The sequence below is a fragment of the Dreissena polymorpha genome, chromosome 15, assembly GCF_020536995.1.
Source record: "Dreissena polymorpha isolate Duluth1 chromosome 15, UMN_Dpol_1.0, whole genome shotgun sequence".
Classification (NCBI taxonomy): Eukaryota; Metazoa; Mollusca; class Bivalvia; order Myida; family Dreissenidae; genus Dreissena; species Dreissena polymorpha.
Window position 1 is genome coordinate 19,228,736 of NC_068369.1, and position 21,675 is coordinate 19,250,410.

The window sequence follows — 21,675 nt, forward strand, 5'->3', positions numbered from 1 at the left end:
TTCGTTCAAACATATATAATTTACGTCAAATGGGTGGAAAATAACACCATTTTCAATCCAGAAATATATTTTAATTAGTCAAGATATAGTGTAATGTGACCTACTAAAGTGAAGTAACTATTACAAAAATATCTCGGATAAGGGACAACAAAAGAAATTGTCGGAAATGACATTCGCAAAATGACCGATGTCGGATTAAAAAATGTATAAATAATCGTTGGTACTTGAATTCATGGTTCAGCGGACCAAAGAAATCCACGAAATTTCGTACCACACGAAATTTAATGGTTTTACAGTATGCTTTATTCTTATGTAGAAGAACTGTTTTGTGAAAACAGGCCTAGGTTAATTGATGTTGAGGCAAAATAGAGAAATGTTTAAGCTATCCAAGTCTATTTTATTAATTGTTGTTGTTATCGTCATACAGCTGTCCCTGTTTTCCAGGCTATCCATATGCTTCTGACCTTGGCAACCCAGGTTCAATTCTCATTACTGAAGCATATGAATTTGGTTGGTGGTCACAATACGGGACAGGTGGGGTTTTACTCCCAACTTTCCCCCCAAACCACAAGACCGTACCAAAGTCGAAACTATTTCAGTGAAAAATATATCATTGGAAAATGCAGCTTTAATTTGAAATTATCCATGCGATGTTTTCCTTAGCTGACAGAACGCGCGAAAATTACGTCATGCAATTTTTCAAACTGTGTCACTATTTTTTTCGGTTACAAAATACATATATTTAAGTAGTCGTATTTTATGTATGTTGCATTTAGGATTTCGTTGATGAAACGGAGTTTATGTAAAATCGTAAACTCTACATTAATCTCGGTACATAATTTACGTTCGTATAAAAATACGTAATTATTGATGAAACAGCCCCCAAGTACGTTAATTAGGCAGAGAGGCTGGTTTCCTCTTATTATGCAGCCTCTGGAATGGGAGGACCAACTTTGAAGTTCACACTAACATAAGTTTCTTCAAGTCATTTTAAAGACAAGGCTGGGGCAGAACCCAGTTGCACATGAGCTGTGTCATGAAATAATGGTTCTTATTTGAGATGTGTCCAATCTAGCTGTTGCCCAATAGTATTTTCTGTCTAGGAGTTCCCCAATTTGCAAATGAGACCACACAGCCTTGCATAACTTAACAGCGGACAGGCTATTTCCAGACCAGACTGCACCAATGTTCCCTAGTATCTGTCTTTAGTATAACACTGTTGTTGTTGTTGTTTTTTCATTCAAAATCGTGTCCGCTTATCCTAAGTATATATTTTTCCCAAATGGGAGGAAGGTTTCCAAAAGACAACAACTTTTTTTTTAGATCTCAATATTTTGTTCAACTCCCATTTATATAAGTTGAACCTTAGTCAATATAATACTGGAAACACTTGTATTCTCAATTTTGAAGCAGTTTTTAGCAAAACAACAACACCAATTTCCCAATTTTAGTCAAAACGCCGCACATTTTCCCAATCCAAAGCCACCCGGCCCCATTCCAAAAATGTTGAGAAAAAAACACACTGTAAAATCAGCAATTTTCTGTTGACAGGAGAAAGATCAAAGCCTCCACTACAAGACAAAGTCCTTCAAACCCAAGGACAAGAGTCTGCAGGAGGTGGTGAGAAGGATCCAGGAGACGAGAGAGAGGCGTGCATTCTCGCCCTGGGAGAAGTACATCACACAGGGACTGGAGGCGCTCAGTGTACAGGAGGCCGATTACAACAGGCCTGCTGCTGCCACTGATAGGTACGTTGGGAGGGTTTGTGGAACAGAGCGGAAGGACTCCGTGTACAGGAGGCCGATTACAACAGGCCTGCCGCTGCCACTGATAGGTACGTTGGGAGGGTTTGTGGCACTGAGCAGTAGGCTCGGTGTACAGGAGGCCGATTACAACAGGTCTGCCGCTGCCACTGATAGGTATGTTGGGAGGGTTTGTGGCACTGAGCAGAGGGGCTCAGTTTACAGGAGGCCGAGTACAACAGGCCTGCCGCTGCCACTGATAAGTTCGTTTGGAGGGTTTGTGGCACTGAGCAGAGGGGCTTGGTGTACAGGAGGCAGATTACAACAGGCCTGCTGCTGCCATTGATAGGTTCGTTTGGAGGGTTTGTGGCACTGAGCAGAGGGGCTTGGTGTACAGGAGGCAGAGTACAACAGGCCTGCCCCTGCCACTGATAGGTTCGTTGGGAGGGCAGTGTTTTTCATTCATAATTGGGTCTGGTAATAAGCCTTATTCCCAATAGAAAAAAGTATATATTTTTTCCAAATGGGGGCTAAAAATTCCCATTGGAAGGTTTCAAAAAAAAAATGTTTTTTTTTAGATTCCAATATTTTGTTTAACTCCCATCTAGGGTATTGAAATTGGGGTCTCTAGTTCAAGTGTCAAGGTCACTGTGACATTAAGTGTTAAATTTGTTTCTGTTTGGTATATCATCAAAGGGTTGAGTGATGGGTGTCAAGGCCCTGTTTGGGGGGCATCTTTCTCAGACCGCAGAGCTCTTGTTTCTATTAAAATTGGGAGGTAGGGGTGTGATAAAATAAAAACATGTAACTTGTACAGTGTTGTGTAATATATCAGGCTTGGCATGGATAAAAACAAAGGCCTTGCAAGCCTCGTTGTTCTTTTATTCTCTAATGATGTATTACACAACGATAGGACCATAACTTATTATTTCCTATGTTTATATATTCCAGATTGACACTGACGATTGGAGAGGGTAATGTGATTGAGATGCAGCATCCCCAACACCCAGAGGGCCTTGATGAGCGCCAGGGATGGCCCAAGATCCTGTACGGGGCCATAGGAGCAGGAGCTAAGTTTGCCCATGATGATGACCTGCGAATGGACTACGCAGCAAGAAACAATTTACAATGCTTCGACTGCCAGTTTGACCAGGTCAGAAATTGCATTGGCCAAGTTTTACTGCCGAATGAAGGCAGTTTCCAATGGCAATAAACTTGTGTATTTGTTTGAATTGCCTTTTTTTAAATATAAGAAAAGAACAATCGTCAAATTTGTATGCTTTTCTGTATCTCAATTAAAAGAGATATTTTAATTGCAATATTTTTATTTTCTTGAATACTGGTATTGGAATTTAAAAATATTGAAAGAAAAGCAATGAAAATCAGTGCAACTTTCAGGTAAGTCAAGTGTGCAATTGCCAAATCTAGGTCAGGAGCTACGCTGGAAGCTACATGTAATATAAATCATGCAAGGGTGCCTTGTCTCATCAGTTTACAAGACAGCTCAATCTGTTGCAATAGTTAATCTTTTAAACACTAGAAGTCACTTTGAATGCAGTAATCACAAAAAAGCGTGTAACATTAAAAATTGCATTCTCTGGGTATTTTGTCTGACTTAACACATGCTTGGTGCCCTTGATAAGCATTATTTGTTTAAAGTGAAACTTTGTGAATATTACATTCTCACAATGGTTTAGTTCCTTTAGGTCTAAAGTGGATGCCTTAGGGCCTTCAGCCATTGAATTGAGAATTTTGAAGAAAAAAAACCCCTCAAAAGTGATATTTTAAAGTGTTTTGTTGCTTTTTTCTTGAAATTTTGTGACTTTGATTTAAAACATTTCAGAACGGTACAGGCATTTCAAATTTTGTATGCAATTTTCAATAACATACATACAATAGAAGATAACTACATGTATTCTCAATAACTTAACAATGTTTTCTTACTTACTGATTGTGTTGTTGAACTATAAATAATGTATTTTAGCAATTTATGTTATATGATTATCTGGGGGAGGATCCAAATATCGTTGCAAAAACTTGTAATCCAATCGCATGCATATTTGATGCAATAAATATGTTTAAACTAATTTAAAACTTTTATCTAATACATAGAGAATAACAGGTTACTGCCTGATCATTTTGTAAAATATCAGGCAAGGCTTTTAATAGAATAATATAATGTTATTTAATTTTTCGTGACGATGCCTGGTATATTACACAAAGATCAGGCAGTAGCCTGTTTTTATGCCCCCGGATCGAAAGATTGGGGGTATATTGTTTTTGGCCTGTCTATCATTGTATGTGTGTGTGTGTGTGTCCCAAAACTTTAACCTTGGTCATAACTTGTGCAATATTGAAGATAGCAACTTGATATTTGGCATGCATGTGTATCTCATGGAGCTGCACATTCTGAGTGGTGAAAGGTCAAGGTCATCCTTCAAGGTCAAAGGTCAAAAAAACAAATTCAAAAACTTCAACTAAAACTTTAACCTTCTTCATAACTTTTGCAATATTAAAGATAGCAACTTGATATTTGGCATGCATGTGTATCTCATGGAGTTGCACATTTTGAGTGGTGAAAGGTCAAGGTCATCCTTCAAGGTCAAAGGTCAAAAAAACAAATTCAAAAACTTTAACCAAAACTTTAACCTTCTTCACAACTTTTGCAATATTGAAGATAGCAACTTGATATTTGGCATGCATGTGTATCTCATGGAGCTGCACATTTTGAGTGGTTAAAGGTCAAGGTCATCCTTCAAGGTCAAAGGTCAATTTATGGCTTCAAAGCAGCGCAATAGGGGGCATTGTGTTTCTGACAAACACATCTCTTGTTCTGTTTATCATACCTCCACATCCCCAATTTTAAAGAAATAATGAAAAAATCGCTTACAGCTGCAGTTTTAGCCAGGAAAGAATATGACTTTTGTCGTTTGACGTGTTAATAATGCCTTTATGAGCATGCGCGCTTAATTTGTCAAAAAATGTTTCTCTGTTTGTGTTGCATGTTGTGTTTAAAATATATTACATCATGGTATCAAATTGTTTGTTTTGTTGAATCTGATTCGATTTTACTAAAAATGATTACTTTATAGTTGGTTTTGAGTAATATGACCATCCTCCACACATGACTGATAAGAACTTCCTGTTGACCATGATATAAAAAAATATATCAGGACAACGTTATATCAGGCAGATATAAATGCGGTGATATGATAAATAATTGTATGCGTATGTAAAGAAACAAGTGAATGAATTCCTATTGCTCCGTGTTTCAGGTCCTGGAGGGTATTGTGGGGAGTGTAAAGGAGAGCTTCATGTTCATCCGTGGAATCTCGGACTACAGCGACGGCATGCAGAAGAAGGAGTGGCAGCCCTACTCCGCCCTGGCAGCAGCCGCCGTCATGAAGACCATCATCAAGTCGTTTGACGGGCCTTACATTTCAGAGGACGAACTCTAGGCACTGACAGGGAGCTAGATTTGTTATGTCAGCAGCAGAATTTTTTTATTGAAACCTTATTTCATGTTTTTTTTACTATCAACACATGTATTCGTTGTGTGATACAATTGTTATTTAGATGGAGGATTTCTTTTTTTTCTTTCTGGCAAAACTGTTGCTTTTTTTCCTGTGAAAAAGGGAAAAGAAAAAGATCTGCCTTTATGAGAAATTTTGCCTCTTTAGCAAATGAACAAAGCAGTGATTGTGGGTAAATTTTAAGATGTTATGTGAAGCAAATTATTTTAAGAAATCTAATTGTAAGTGAATTGTTATGGCCATTTTTACATGGACAGGGGTAAAGTGCATGTATCTAATTTACAAATGAAGAACGGATAGAACAGCCTTGTGTTCAGCTGTCAGGATGTACATATAGCCTGTATTGTTGCTATGGATACGGTACTATGTCACACATACCATGACACTGCAGCTGTAAAAAATCATTCCTTTAATATTATTTCTTGTTGATTCTTGCTGGAGATGTTCTTTGACTTGGTGCATTGTGTTATTTGAGAATGGTCCTGTGTTATGTTTGACTATCATGAAATACACACTAAATGTCGGCAAGAGTGGTAGCGATATTTCGTAATGTTTTGACTGGCAGACATGTTTAGGTAGTTACTCTTGCCTCAATTTTGTATGGTAAATTTTGTTTAACACTGTACGCATACATGTATGCTTTTCACTTGATAGCACAGCATTTTATTATACAGGCAAATCAGAGGCTTGTTTTAGAAGCACGGAGATAAATAGTAGAAAATAAAATTGTTTTTTTCTTGACATGGGTCAATACTTGGTAGATAAATGTTACATTTAATGAATAATTTTTAATTGATTTCAGAATTTTTGTTATGCATTTAAAATTTGTTAACGTTTTCTTAAATATTTGATAGATTTTAAACTTGGCTTCCAAATGAATGTTGTTGTTTTTTCTGAACTTTGCCTATATATGTTCTTTATCATGCATTTTCATAATTTTTCTTGTGTGCAAATTGTATTCACTTGTTTTACTGCATTATCCAACAATAATACACTAGGCCATGTGTTCACAAAACATTTTGATATCAATTTTCAATTGCATGTGACATTGATTTTTTCTCTTTTTTTTGTCACTAATTTTTATAATTTGATGTTCATATAAAAAAATGTATGGCAAAAGTGAAAATCAATGTCAAGGAATTTACATTTATATAAGTTGTTATTATAAAAAGCCATATTCAATCAATATCATTAAAATAAATTGTAAGTGCCAGTTAAAATCTATATCTCTTAAAGTATTTTTGTTGTTGCCAATGGCAATAAAAGGTTTTGTGAACATATGGCCAGTTTTGTTAAGCTTAGTGTTTTCCTTTATAAGGCTTTATAAAAAGTATTAAAAAATGCTTGTAAATGTTGTATAGTTATTTCAAAAGAATCAATTATTCAATCAAATATTCAGAAAGTTTAGTCCCATTTAAGCCTGTGGGGATTGTACATGCTAATCTAAAACAAAAAAAACAACAATACTTTAGACACATGCATTAAGTCTGTTTTCTGACACATCAGCTCAAGTGAGTGGCATCATGCTAAAATGGGTCTTATGCCATATGCAGTCAGCATAGCTCCGGCCGAGCCTGCATTCGCGCAGTCTGGTTAGGAGCTACCCTATTCAGTGTCGGTTAATGACACCACAAACCGTACATGACCTTTTGCGGACAGTTTTGCTCCTGAGCTGACTGTGTGATTGGGTATGCTTGTCTTGGGCTACGCTGTATTTGGCATAAGACCCATTTTGAAGGATGCGAGGCATACAGGTTGCACTGTGGGAAAACAAACTTTAATGCATTTGCAGAGATCAATTTATTTTAATTATATTTAAAGGGACTGTCAACCTTGAATGACGAAAAAATAACAGTTCTAAAATACCGTTTTTTTATACAATTATTAGTTTATATTGATTAAAATTTCACGACTGGTATATTACATTACTTGAAAAAAGTTCATACTTCAGTATATTTGTAAATACAATTTCGCAATGTGAAATAGAAAGTACATCGCGAAAATAGGTGACATAACGATATACACACTATAAATGACGCAAGTAGATTGATCATTTTATATATAAAATATATACAGTTCACTATGCATGCACAATTTGCATTACTTGGTTTACCACGTGACGATGATGATCAATCTACTGGCGTCTTTTATAGTTAACTGGTAGTTACCTGGTACACATACCCAGTAAAATTTAATACCGAATATACTGAAAATATGAACAACTTTTTGCAAGTAATGTAATATACCAGTTGTGATATTTTAATCGATATAAACTAATAATTGTAAACAAATACTGTATTTTACAACTTTTCTTTTCTTCGTTGTCGTGGTTGACAGCCCCTTTAAAGTTCGATTTCATGTAACTGAGTTGTACATACAGAAACAAATAGTATTCTTGACAACTGAGCAAAATAATCCCACCTAATTTTGTGTTCTGATTCTTGTACAAAATATCCAATGAAAACTGTTTTCTTGATACCTTTGTATTTATCTATATACCATTTTGTTGAGTTTCATATAAAAGTATTTAAGTCATTTTCGCATTGTATCATATCATTCAACTTTATTTCTTCTTCGTTGCAATACACTGAGCCGTGCTCTGTGAAAAGGGGTTTTAATGCATGTGCGTAAAGTGTCATCCCAGATTAGCCTGTGCAGTCTGCACATGCTAATCAGGGACAAAACTTTCCACATAAACTTGATTTTTGCTGAGAAGAGACTTTGTTTAACCCTTTCAGTGCGGGAACCAAATTTTGAAGGCCTTTGCAAACAGTTTGGATCCAGATGAGACGCCACAGAACAATTCTGATAGTATTCTTTGGAGAAAAAAAAACGAAGAAAATCCTAATTGTAGAAATTCAGCAGACGACATTTTAGCAGACAACAAATTTCCCAGCATGCAAAGGGTTTAACGAAAAATATCATAATAGTGGAAAGTGTCGTCCCATATTAGCCTGTCCAGTCCGTACAGGCTTATCAGGGACAACACTGTACCCACATGCATACAACCCCATTTTCACAAAGCGCGGCTCATTTATAATTACTAGTTTTCGTAGCAGTCCTCTCAAAACGATTTACATGCTTGTATGGAATTTTTGAATCTCCGGATGATTTTTATCAACCTAGCTTTTGAAGTGTGCATTAAAATTGTATCTGCTTTTACAACAACCTTGTTGTCTTTGGAAATAGTTTGAGGATGCCCGGATAATGTTTCAATAAGCTCTTGGGTCTTGGAAATGTAGAAACAATGCAATCCATGCAATAGTTAGTATCTGACAAGGGTTTATTGAAACCTCTCTTAGGATAGTGAAATTGGGGGGTGATCATATATACCTTCAGCCGTATACCCTGCAGTTTCCATGGAAACCAAATGCGAGTGTTGGATAAATTTTTGTATATATCTTTCTTTGCAATTAGTATTAGTCTGCGGGTATACATGTTTTATGTCTACCCGCTGTTTCATTGTCAGGTTGTGTTATATTTTTATATATGTGTATCTTTACTAAAATTGGTTGTATAAAATCATTTGCGACTATATTTTTTTTTCGAGAAAATATATATTGTTATTTGAATGTTATTTATCCAACATTAGTAATTATGTATGCTATTAAGCATACTAAAGTCTACATATGTAAACATACTTCCATTAACCTGTATAATCAAGGTGAGATATATCCACTTCTGTGTAAATGCCTTTATATAGATATATTCGCAAGTATTAAAACCTATTGCCTCCAAATGCCCAGAATCTCCTTATTTTCTTCAACCCAAAGTCCACACAAGGTTCAAGTGTACAGTCCTTAATGATATCTACTGTTTTGTTTGAAACAACATTTTCTCACATATCGCAGTCCCATACAAATAATACTGTTATGTCCATTGGCCAGCTGGAGTACTGTCAAGGTATTTGTACTTGTATTGTTTTTGCAAACCATCGATTAATATACCCTACTCATTATTTAGAAGTAGTTTGTCAAATATGCCGCGCTCTGAGGAAACGGGGTTAAATGCATATGCGTAAAGTGTCGTCTTAGACAAGCCTGTGCCGACTGCAAATGGTAATTTGGGGCGACACTTTACGCACATGGATGAAACTCCGTTTTCTCCGAGCGAGGCAGAACAAGACAACATCTAACCGTAGTTGTAACTTTTATCGCTACTCTCGGTGTCGACGGCATCTGCTTCGCTAGTCCGGAGTAAAACTCTTTAAGACTATTAAAGCAACAAACTGGAAACTTCATAGGAAAATACACCTGGGAACTTAAGGGAAGTATGAACGAATACTCTGCACTTCGTACTTGAAGTTATTGCCCTTTGATTATTTCCATGCGTTTTGGATAAGAATTCTAAGACCAAGGTGTTATTTGCGACATAATCTTCTAAATTTTATATTGGCGTCATACTGACGTCAAACTGCAAGTCCAAAACATAATTAGCTTGTGCAAGCTCGAACTTCCATACTTTGACGGATTTTTCTATGACTTGGCATCTGCATGAGACGGTTTATATCTCGCTTGCAACATGTAAGGTCACGGTTTTACTATAGGTAAAAGCTGACAATACCGCACCTTTATTGCCCAAACCCTTTAGCTGTGTCAAAGTGCAGATGCAGAATTACCTTTGGTGATAACTGTAGTTGTGACTGATAAACGAAAACAGGTTACAGACATGTATGCCTCCGCTGAATAAACAAACATTATGAATATATTTCGAATGTCTTTAAAACATAAAGAGCACAAATCGCAAAACAGGACAATCTAATATTTTGATTTCATGCTAAATGCCCAAAATATGTATACTAGTATACTTGATTATTAAATCTAACTTGAAATACACAGAAAGCAATTGAAAATAAATATCCGCGTGCATCATTGAGTTTCAGTAATAATACCGGTTTCAATGGAAAAAGGTTGTCAGTCACAAAACAAAACAATAATTTGTCATTCATATGTCAAATGTGTGTTTTTGTTTTGTGACTGACACACGTTTTCTATTGAAGTCCGTCCTACCGTCCGCCATACCGGTTGATCATTACGAGATCTAAGACACAAATTACTCGAATTCGATGCAATTTCATATGCAGCATCATTATAAGGTGAGCACGTGCATTCCTGTCAGGTCATTAATGTCCAATTATTTTTTTATCAAGTTTTTGCCCCTTGATTATAAAATGCGCGTCCTCATCAGGACTTTCAGGTCCAATGATTTTTCAGGGAGTTATGAACGTGCTTTTTTTTCTTTCCGCGCGAGATCTCGGACACTAGTGATCTGCATTTGATGAAACTTTGAAATGCAGCATTTTCTGGTCGCACTGGTCCAATTATTTTCCAGGGAGTTATTACCATATGAATTTTAATGATGATTATGTAATGTTCTGAACGGATCGTTCGTTACCCTGCGAGATCCCTGGAAGTAAGGCCTAAAAAGTATTGTTTCCGCTGACATGGCCAAAAAAATAGGGTATGTAGCAGGGCTTTTCATCAGGAAATTGGGAAGAGGCCCTTGCCTTTCAAATTGGGAATTTCTTGCGCGATAACTGCTAATTTTTGGAAGACCGTGTTTTTAAGTTTATGCAACAGGGTCTTTTTCATTGTGCAGAAGTATTAAAAGATACATTGTGGTGCATTCTTAATCATATAAGTGCTAATTGCTTACAGTTTGGGAGATGCCCAATATGTCTAAGTAAAAAAATTTTTTTTTACAATTTGGAAAATTCCTCTATCAATTGTGGGAAAAAAACACCTTATTTTCAAATTGGGAAGGGGTCGAATTTCGGCCCCGTTATATAAGGGTGAAAAGCCCTGGGTAGGTAGGCAAATTATTTTATTTTTTTTATAGAAAATGTCGTACATGGTGCAGCTTCTACTCATTTTTTGTACAACTGTATGTACAATATATTTGATGATGTATGTAATGCTATATGGCTGTATTTAAATAATTTTATGAAATAAAAACTTGCTGTTCATTAATATTGCATTTGTTGCTTTCCTTATTTCCTAGTTTAATATTGACTTCTGACAACGGCTTTAATAGTCCAGTTTATGACCAATTAAAGGCATAACTATTACAAGTCACAGCTTGGTCCTGAGTGTATTTAGGGATTCAGTGTTGTTATACTTTCTGGTCCTTTGGGATCATGGAGTATATACTATATTATTTATAATATATTAAATACCTCAAAAGCGATGCTAGGGGAACGCGAGTGGTGTTGCATTTAACATTATCACCATGAACAGACCCAATCAAACCAGGTGTGGTATTATATTTCTTGTATGATTTTTTAGAAAGGCTATTCAGAAACAAATCTAAATTTTATACCTGTAGTAAAAAAATTCCTCTAAAAAAACAAAGTCCAGCCCTCTGAAAAAATCGGGCAGAGGTTCCCCATGGGCCCATGCCAGCATAGCTCAATCCCCCATCCCTTCACCCAACTTTGTCCCAAGTCATACAAAGTTTTAATATTTAATAAATAAGTGGATGGGGTAATATGAAACTACTGCACCATATAAACAAACGCATACGGTCCGGGTTTTTCCCTTTTTTGAGACTGGCCGTGGAAGGACATTTTGACACGGACAATTAACAAATCTTAAAGGCCGCGAGTTTTTTTTACAAAAATTGCGATGTATAACTCTAAAAACGGACATTTTTTTATGCTCAAAATTGTCAAAAACGGCAATTTCACAATTTATAAAACGTTTAGTTTCACCGTTTTTCATTCCGAAAAATTCGCAAATTTTTTTTCTAATCGTTTAACTGGCGTTGCTAGTTTTACTCGATTACAAACGTGAATTGATTAAAATATTATCACTATTAAACAAACAAAAATGCGTCGCGTAACTCGCGTTGCTATGTTTCTGCTCCTCCATATCTTGGCATTTTAAAAATGTTAACGCAAGAACTGAGGATGCAGCGACCAACGAGCTGGCGCTGGGCGCCGCAATCTTGTTTATGTTAAAGTTTAATGTACGGCGCCGAAAAAAATATGCGGATAACGTTGAAAGTTTATTTAGCGGCGCCGAAAAATACGCTGTCCCGATTTCGTCGAATTTTGGCCTAACAAAAGATTCGGACCGGCGGCAAAAAAATAAGTAGGGTCGGGCCTCCGGAAACAAACAATCTATTTTTTACGCCTAATGACCGGAACTGCATGAAACTTTGCATGCAACTTTCATTAAGATTTGGGCACATATTGTCAGGTCGTTCGGATTCCTTGAATTTTAAGTGAGTGCAGAACTAAAGATTTGAATTCGACGAATCTTTATGGGTAACATTTTGCTAAATAATTGAGTCCTGTACACAGGTATTTGAATTTTTTTTGGTTCTTATAAAAAAACGACCGACACATTTTTTCGAGTACCTGTGGTCCCGTCGGTTTACTATACTTTATAAAAACGAATATATTTTCCTCGAAGGCATGTTTTACAGTTTGACAGACATTTGTTCTGGTTTTATCTTTTTAGCGAGATTGATAACGTAAGAATTTGTGTTCACTACTTAATGCCTTCAATAAAATAAAGTAAATAACGTAAGAAAATAATTTTGCTAAAGCGGGTTACACTTCACTTGAAAACGGCCGTACAAACAAGGTATGACACGTTTAACATTCTATATATGTATCCTTACACGACGTGGATCTTCGAAAGACACGTGTTTCAAGTCAAAATAATCAATTATTGGTTACGATAACATTTGGAAAACAAATGCAACAGCTGTCGACAACAAAATGTTGTGCGATTACAAGTAATAAAGATATTGACCAAGTATTGGACAAAATACTTCCCCTTTCATATGTCAGACGACATGTTGCACATCCGGTGTTGAGTGCGCATGCGTTTAGTGATAGTTTTACTTCCGATAATCAAAATGTCTTTCGTTTTTAGATTTAAAATTATACAATTATTTTTATTTATAACAAGTAGTTTTAACTGTTCATTTTCACTGAGTAGTGATGACGTGGATAAGCGTGAGTTCTTTTACGTTAAATAATTGGGCCGTGCTCTATGAAAAAAGGGTTTAATGCATGCGCGAACAATGTCGTTCCAGATTAGCCTGTGTAGTTTGCACAGGTCAATCAGGGACGATACTTTACGCTTTAATGATATTTTCCGTTTCACTTAAGTCTGTTCGTACCAAAAACAAGTTTAGTCATGAAGTGTCGTTCCTGATAAGCCTGTGCGGACAACACAGGCTAATCTGGGACGACACTTTACGCACAAGCATTAAACACCCTCACAGAACACGTCATTAGGTTTGTGTTTTGAAAGTGTTCTTATAGATATAACGGAATATATTGTTTTGCTTTAATTGGTATAATTTTATTAAGCTTTTTTAACTACAAAAAAATAAAATAAAATATGTAGATGACTTTTTCTTAATCTTGAAAAATACTACGGTAACTACAAGATACATATTTTAATCAGTCAAATTCTAAATGTTTTGCATTAAAAAAATGCTTTCCAAACAAACACAACAGAGAAATACGATGGATGCAGAACAGATCGAATGTAATTTCCTATAGTTCGAAACTGAAATGACTTTAAATCAATTTGGTGTCACCAAAACGTAACAAAATGCACGTAATGCACATAGCCCACACGTGCGCATATGGCAGGTTATATGTTACGTTAAACGTTTACTCTGTGAAGACGGGTTTAATAGTCGGTACCTAATGTTTGCCTCTCGAATCGTTTTATACATTTCCACCCGATATGAACGTACGTACTTATATACCCACCTGATAACACGTACGTTTTTTCTCAAATGATAATAATCAAAGTATTTTCGCTTTATAACGCATGCGTGTATTTTCAACAAATGATACTTATGCGACTTTTCACCTCTTTACATGTTCATTTGAGACTCGCCATATAAAAAGGGGTTTAATGCATGTGCGTAAAGCATCGTTCCAGATTAGCCTGTGTTATCCGCACAGGCTTATCAGAGACAACACTTTCCTTACAAACTGAATTTTCGCTTAGAAGGGACTTCCTATAAACGAGAAAAATCGGAAAGTGTCGTCTCTGGTTAGCGTGTGTAGACTGCACAGGCTTAGCTGGAGCGACACAGTACGCACATGCATTAAATCCCGTTTTACCAGAGCGAGGCTCATTTTTTTTCTGCAGTTCTACAACAGCACTATGACTTCAAGGACTCCATGCGTCAACAGTTTGGGGGTCGCTTCACCATCGGTATTTGTAGTGACCGTTGTCGGCTCTGGTACTACCTAAAAGTATGCCGGTCACACTTAACCCATTTATGCCTAGTGGACTCTCCCATCGTTCTAAATTGGATCAATTTATTTCCAAAATAAGGGTAGTTTAGTATATGCATTTCTATATTTAGAATATTTCTTACAGAAATTCCTTTAAGCGAACAGCGTAGACCCTGATGAGACGCCGCATGCGGCGTCTCATCTGGGTCTACGCTGTTTGCCAAGGCCTTTTTTTCTACACGCTAGGCATAAATGGGTTAAGTAACTATATTGTACTCCGGGAACAAAAATACGCTTAAGGGCACCCGGCCATTACCGCGGTACCTTTTAGTATAACTTTCGTACGGGGTACTTTTAGGTTGTACCTGAACCGATAGTGACCAATCGAGCGTAAGTAAGTAAGTAAGTAAGTAGATTTGTCACGCAAGGAGAATTAATGAGAAATAACACCATAAGAATAATGGTCCTTATCCGAGTTAATAATTGCAATTTAAACAAGACTATTGCCAAGCATTATATGTCCCCTACAGGATCCACCATTGTCAGAAAAATTATTATTATTATTTTATATTTGTTGCCATAGCAACCACAATTTTTGAAGTAGGAACAAAATGAAATGACGTGCATAATGTCTAAATTGCCATCTATCCAACTTGTAAGTTTCATGAAAAAAAATAATAAGAACTTTTAAAGTTATCGCAGGATCCAGAAAAGTGTGACAGACTCACGGACTGACAGACTGACGGACACACAGAGCGCAAAGCATAAGTCCCCTCCGATGAAACCGGTAGGGGACAAAAACAACTGACTTTCAAAAGTTTGTATGATATCTATGCTAAACTCTTTGTGAATATGACGGTCTTTATTGATTGACCCCGGAGGTACCATCAGCTTTCGCAGCGGACTGGGTTATTTCAATTTGTACTTGATGGTCACCGTTTCTCATTTTAGGCTTTTATTTTAACGCACACAGTCGATAAAAACGTCGACTAGTTTAAAATAAGTTCAAAAATATAGTAACGTGGTTTATCATAACATATTGGCATAAGTCCGTATATCTATGTTGGCCTCGCTTTGCGAAAACTTGGCTTAATGAATGAGCGTAAAGTGCCGTCCATGTTTAGCCTGTAGAGTCAGGCACAGGGACAATTTCCGATTTTATTGGATATTCGTTGAGAAGATAGATCATTTAAAAGCAAAATTCCATTAAATCGGAAAGCATCGTAACTGATTAGCATGTGTTGACCGCACATGCACTAAGCCCCATATTCCCAGACCGCACATGCATTAAGCCTCTTATTAACCGACCGCACATGCATTAAGCCCCATATTCACCGACCGCACATGCATTAAGCCCCATATTCACCGACCGCACATGCACTAAGCCCCATATTCATCGACCGCACATGCATTAAGCACCATATTCACCGACCGCACATGCATTAAGCCCCATATTCACCGACCGCACATGCATTAAGCCCCATATTCACCGACCGCACATGCACTAAGCCCCATATTCACCGACCGCACATGCACTAAGCCCCATATTCATCGACCGCACATGCACTAAGCCCCATATTCACCGACCGCACATGCATTAAGCCCCATATTCACCGACCGCACATGCACTAAGCCCCATATTCACCGACCGCACATGCACTAAGCCCCATATTCCCAGACCGCACATGCATGAATCCCATTTTCCCAGATTGCACATGCATTAAGCCCCATATTCACAGATCGAGACTCATATGTTTGGTTATTTCGTGGTCCAGGCATCAACGATCCGCAATCGGACACCGGCGAATATCCGGTCAGGCAGGCGGAGGTGAGGCCATTCTACATGGACACATATCCGGTCACTGTGGCACAGTTTTGGTGAGATATTTATATAAAAGAACACAAGTAAACTTTGTACACGTAACATGGTTCTACAATTCCTGTTTTATGTGTGTGCATGTGCAAAAAAACAAAACACGCAAACTCAGGTTTAAATACTAGTAAGCACATAGTTAATAATTGTGTTTATATTTTCAACATTGTTCTTTCGAAAGTGTTTAAGATTCGAATTTAAACAAGGCGGCGTCGTTACCACTCATATCTTCTCAGTAATAGATTTTCATTTTTACATTACAAGCCCTTATTGACACTTGCCGCTGGAACACATATTATTCTTTGTGTACATGTGTATTTATGACAACACTTAAAAACAAATACAAAATGCAATTTCCATCTACAAACAGTACCAAACAGTATTACGATACCTTTAAAACTAAAATAAATGTTCTGTGAAACACTGACTGAAGTTTATGATGTCATATCATAGTTATACTAGTTTATGTTACCGACTTAAAAAATATAGCGATGATCTGGTACCTAAGTTACACTTATAGCGAGTATATGAGTCGCGTTCTGAGAAAACTGGGCATAATGCATGTGCGTAAAGTGTCCTCCCAGATTAGCCTGTGCAGTCCGCACAGGCTAATCAGAGACGGCACTTTCCGCCTATACAAGATTTTCGGTAAGAAGGGACTTCATTTAAACGAAAAATACCATGCAAGCGCAGAGTTTCGTCCCTGATTAGCCTGTGCGGACTGCACAGGCTAATCAGGGGCGACACTTTACGCACATGCATCAATCCAAATTTTCTTAGAACAAGACACATATTAGGTTCATACTCTGTTTCCCTACCCCCGCCGCTGACTCACAGGAAGTACAAGATGGCAAAGAAGAAGTACCGGACGTCCGCCGAGACTAACGGTTACAGCTGGGTGCTGGCGCGCCTCGTGTCGGATCTCATCCGCCGTAGGTGGAGTTCCGAGTCGGCCGATCCCTGGTGGCTCGCAGTGAAGGGAGCGCAATGGGACAGGGTAAGTGTGAGGGGCATGATTGTACTTAACAATTAGACCAGCACAAATATCATAACACATTTATTTTGTATCATACGGAAATCTCCCCAAATTAATTAAGCATTAATATTTTAAAACACAAACACCCCACCCCACACACGCATTCCAGTAAACAAACATTAGCTGATTACCAGAGGGCGCTGGTCGTCGCATATGTTGAGCTTTATGAACATCAGTACAAGTAAATGATCGTGAAACATTACAAAACACTTTCTTAAGTCAAACAACAACATGCATTCATTTTATATAAGATATGGACCGAACGCGGGACCAACCAACAACGCAAAAATCAATGGATACACATGTTATATTATAACATGCACCTGTGTTTTGATATGTTTTGATAGAGCGATGTACATTCAAGCCAGTAATACCCACACCTCAGATCAGTTAAAAATATAATACTACATGCAGGTACATATTCACAAGGAGAGCTTGTAAGCACATTTATTATTAAATCATAAAGTTATATCCCTTATACGAATATACAAACAAACTGGTTAGTTGAAAGTGAATTTAAAAGTGTGTTCATTGCAGCCGGAAGGTCCCGGTACGCATGCGCGGACGCGGCTTGACTACCCAGTGGTGCACGTGAGCTACCACGACGCCAGGGCCTACTGTCAGTGGTCGGGCAAGCGTCTGCCGACGGAGGAGGAGTGGGAGTACGCCGCCAGGGCGCAGCTGCCGGGTAATTGTAAAAACGAACACAAATGTATGAGCTTTGCTGTATGAAAGCGGGGCTTAATTCATGTGCGTACAGTGTCGTCCCAGATTAGCATGTGAAGTCCGCAACGGGCGACACTTTCCGCCTTAAGCTGAATTTTCTTAAAAAAAAACAAAACCGAATAATTCCATAAAAGCGTAAAGTGTCGTCACAGATAAGTCTGTGCGGATTGCACAGGTGAAATTGCGAGACACATGTAGTTATGCTATCGTTTATAAGTGTAAGTTGTTCATTTATCAAACACTTTTTCTCATTATCATCAGGTCTTCAATATCCATGGGGCGACAAATATAAGAAAAACCGCATGAATGTTTGGCAAGTAAGTACATTCGTCTTTTAAAAATGTGTAGTAAATGCGATAGAATGTTTAGCGTACTCATGATATTTCGAACTCATCTAATTAAACAATGCAACGAATTGCACGCTGAAGTCAATGTATACGTGCATCAATGGTATACATACTCATCATATTTGGTACACCGACAGTTAAACAATATTTTCAGGGTTTTTTCTCTCATGTACATAAACATTAACGTCAATGTATCTCTCTTTATATTGGCCTTTTAAACGTTACATTGTATTTTTATTAATTCTGGCTTTGACATGACAAATCCACCAGCTCGATGGCGCGTAACATCGCATGAAATCGGAATGGCCCAACGGAAAAATATGCATTACTATAGCCTATTCTTACTACAGGTTTCAATGTAAAAAGGCCATTCATTCGCAAAAAAGTGTCACTTGACATTACGTAATGTAGAAAGGCCATACATTCGCAATAAGGTGTCATTTGACATTACGTTATGTACAAAGGCCGTACAATTGCAATAAGGTTTCATTTGACATTACGTAATGTAGAAATGCCATACATTCGCAATAAGGTGTCATTTGACATTACGTTATGTAGAAAGGCCCTGCATTCGCCATAAAGTGTCATTTGACATTACGTTATGTAGAAAGGCCCTGCATTCGCAATAAGGTGTCATTTGACATTACGTAATTTAGAAAGGCCATACATTCGTAATAAGGTGTCATTTGACATAACGTTATGTAGAAAGGTCCTGCATTCGCATTAAGGTGCCATTTGACATTACGTAAACCATCTTATGTGAAGGGGTAATATACTCGTCGCCTATATATCATTTGATTATTCATGTGTCCAAATACTGACCCCAGGGGAAGTTCCCGGATGACGATACGGCTTTGGACGGCTGGGCGGGACTCTCGCCCGTGGACGCCTTCCCATCACAGAATAACAATAGTACGTATGGGATCCTGTATGGTGCCAATGCCTTTAGGTTAAAGGCAGTTAAGTTTAAACATTTTTATTTAGCTCGATTGCATCGAAAGCCGTAGGCTTATTGAACCGCTTTCGATTCCGTTTCCTGGATAGAACCTGTTCTTTGTGTCTTTTAGGAACATCTAAAGAATGCTCCCACAGTGGGGATCGAACCAATGACCCCAAGGTCACTTGGCAGACACCATATCCACTAAACAACGCCTTTAACAATCGAAGCTGTTTTGAAATGATCATTCGATAGCATATAAACACAATGTACATAAAACATTATTACGCATGTATGTTATGTACGAGTACAATATGTATTTGGTGTAAAAATGTGACTTGTAACGCGAATTTAAAACTACTTTTATATTTGGCTAGATTCGGAACCCAATATTGCTCTCGATAAAAATAGTTTAACAATATATCGCATCATAAGAGATAAGTTTATTGTACTAAATAAGTTTGTGGAGTTTACTTTTTGCTTTTTATGAACACTATGCTTGGAAAAGGCCCCATACAGACAATTATATGCTGCTCGGGCTATGTTTTTAACCGAATGTTCCAAGCTATTTTTCTAGCCGAAATGTCTCGGTCTAGATCGGATTCTGCGTTATTCTCTGGTTGAAGTAAACGTTAAACATCTCAATATCACTGTTTCTAATACAGGTACTCAATTGAAACTCTACATATGTGAGGTCATGGTGTGGGGTCACTTACCAAGTTCCGTTACACGAGCTTGCACATTCGCAGAATTATGCCTTGTATTGGGTCATGTCTTTGCTGCTCAAAATGTTTGCAAATTTGAGTTCAATAACTTCTGTTTAAGTGGATATCTTGTGCTGGAACGTTTTGTGTAGGTAAGTTCGATGGTGAAAGTGCACATCATTGCGGTCAATGCCACTGTTACTATAAATAAAAGGACACTTTCCCCTCAGTAACTTGAGTTTGGATGTACGAAGTGTAGCATACATGCATACCTAGGTTTGTATTGCATTTGAAAACGTACGTTATACAATCAGAGGGGTGAATGGCCGAGTGCGCTGTTTTTGTTACAGCTCTCGTCATTTGTCTATTTATGGTATACGTGTTGAAACGTAGTTTTAAACGAATTATGTTAACTACCTAGAATAAACAAACCACTGACAAACCACAATTGTTGTTTTATAAAAGCCAACGTCCTTTCCACAGGCATGTACGACATGTTGGGTAACGCATGGGAGTGGACGAGCACCCGCTACTACGAGCGCGTGGTTGACCGGAAGTTGCAGGAGCTCAAGTACGTGCTAAAAGGCGGCTCATACATGGATACGAAGGACGGATCCGCCAACTACGTCGTCCGTACCGCGAACAGGTGTGTGTGTGCATGTGTGTGTTCGAAGTGTTTGTAAGTCTGATAAATATTTTTTAACACATCTCCGTTATTTGCCACATCTTTAAGACTGTTAGATTAAGTCAACAGTCTTTTTGTAGAACAATTTTTTTTTCACTCCAAAAATTGGATACTAACGCGTAAGGCTATTTTGCCCGTCTAGTACTAACGACTACATATTTTGACTGTTATAAATAGTATTTGCTTTGATAAATAATTAGAAGTCATGAATACATTGTTATTATTTTATTTTATATATAATTATGTTTTGATAGAATACATGCAAAATTGTTACTATCATATATATATTTTTTAATTATGTATAATTATATGTCGTGTTAATATCATTATAGGATGGGCCAGGTCCCCGCGTACAGCGCTCACAACGTGGGCTTCCGATGCGCAGCGAGCGCTCCCCACCTCGTGCAGCGGCAGCGGATGACCGAGCAAGCCAAGGAGACCCCCACTACCACGCGCCGGCCTCCCAAGATTCACCGACTGGAGGAGATGGCGTTCCCACCGCCACGGTCGAACAGGAAGAAGGAAGAGTTATGACGTCATCATTTGTTCAATGCGGGTTTAAAATCTCTAGAAGACACTGTAGGTGTATACGATATGGTTAGTTGTGTAACTTTTCTCTGGATGTCGTAGTTTGTAAGTCAGTATAATTGACTTTTAGTTGTATTGATGTGTTGTTAGTATTAGCATTACCTTTAATATATTCTTATTCGCTTAGCATGAACATGCATATACCATTTGATTCGATAAACACAATTGTATAAAAAATGTAAACAGTGAAACTGAATTATAATACGCATATTTCGCAACATTTACATTTTGGAAACATACACAACCATACTTTTCTAATTTTGTCGTTATGAACTAAGTTTACCGCTAAA

General features: G+C 37.6%; 2 protein-coding genes across 6 annotated transcripts in view; both read left to right on the forward strand.

Annotated features, from left to right (window-relative positions):
- The window catches only part of LOC127859952 (uncharacterized), a 47,636-nt gene extending 38,622 nt beyond the window's left edge, over positions 1-9,014 (forward strand). For all 5 annotated transcript variants that reach the window (XM_052397606.1, XM_052397602.1, XM_052397607.1 and 2 more), the window contains 3 exons: positions 1,552-1,748; positions 2,694-2,895; positions 5,018-9,014. In XM_052397606.1, the coding sequence (XP_052253566.1) occupies positions 1,552-1,748; positions 2,694-2,895; positions 5,018-5,200 (582 nt within the window). In that variant the 3' untranslated portion in view covers positions 5,201-9,014. The remainder of the gene's footprint in view (positions 1-1,551; positions 1,749-2,693; positions 2,896-5,017) is intronic.
- Positions 9,015-13,104: 4,090 nt separating this feature from the next.
- On the forward strand, positions 13,105-21,460 carry LOC127860493 (inactive C-alpha-formylglycine-generating enzyme 2-like). Its single transcript, XM_052398594.1, has 9 exons — positions 13,105-13,241; positions 14,401-14,466; positions 16,265-16,367; positions 17,200-17,359; positions 17,936-18,086; positions 18,386-18,441; positions 19,299-19,383; positions 20,596-20,758; positions 21,130-21,460. Exons 1-9 carry the CDS (start codon positions 13,106-13,108, stop codon positions 21,329-21,331), a joined length of 1,122 nt encoding a protein of 373 aa, XP_052254554.1. The 5' UTR covers position 13,105; the 3' UTR covers positions 21,332-21,460.
- Positions 21,461-21,675: the final 215 nt, after the last annotated feature.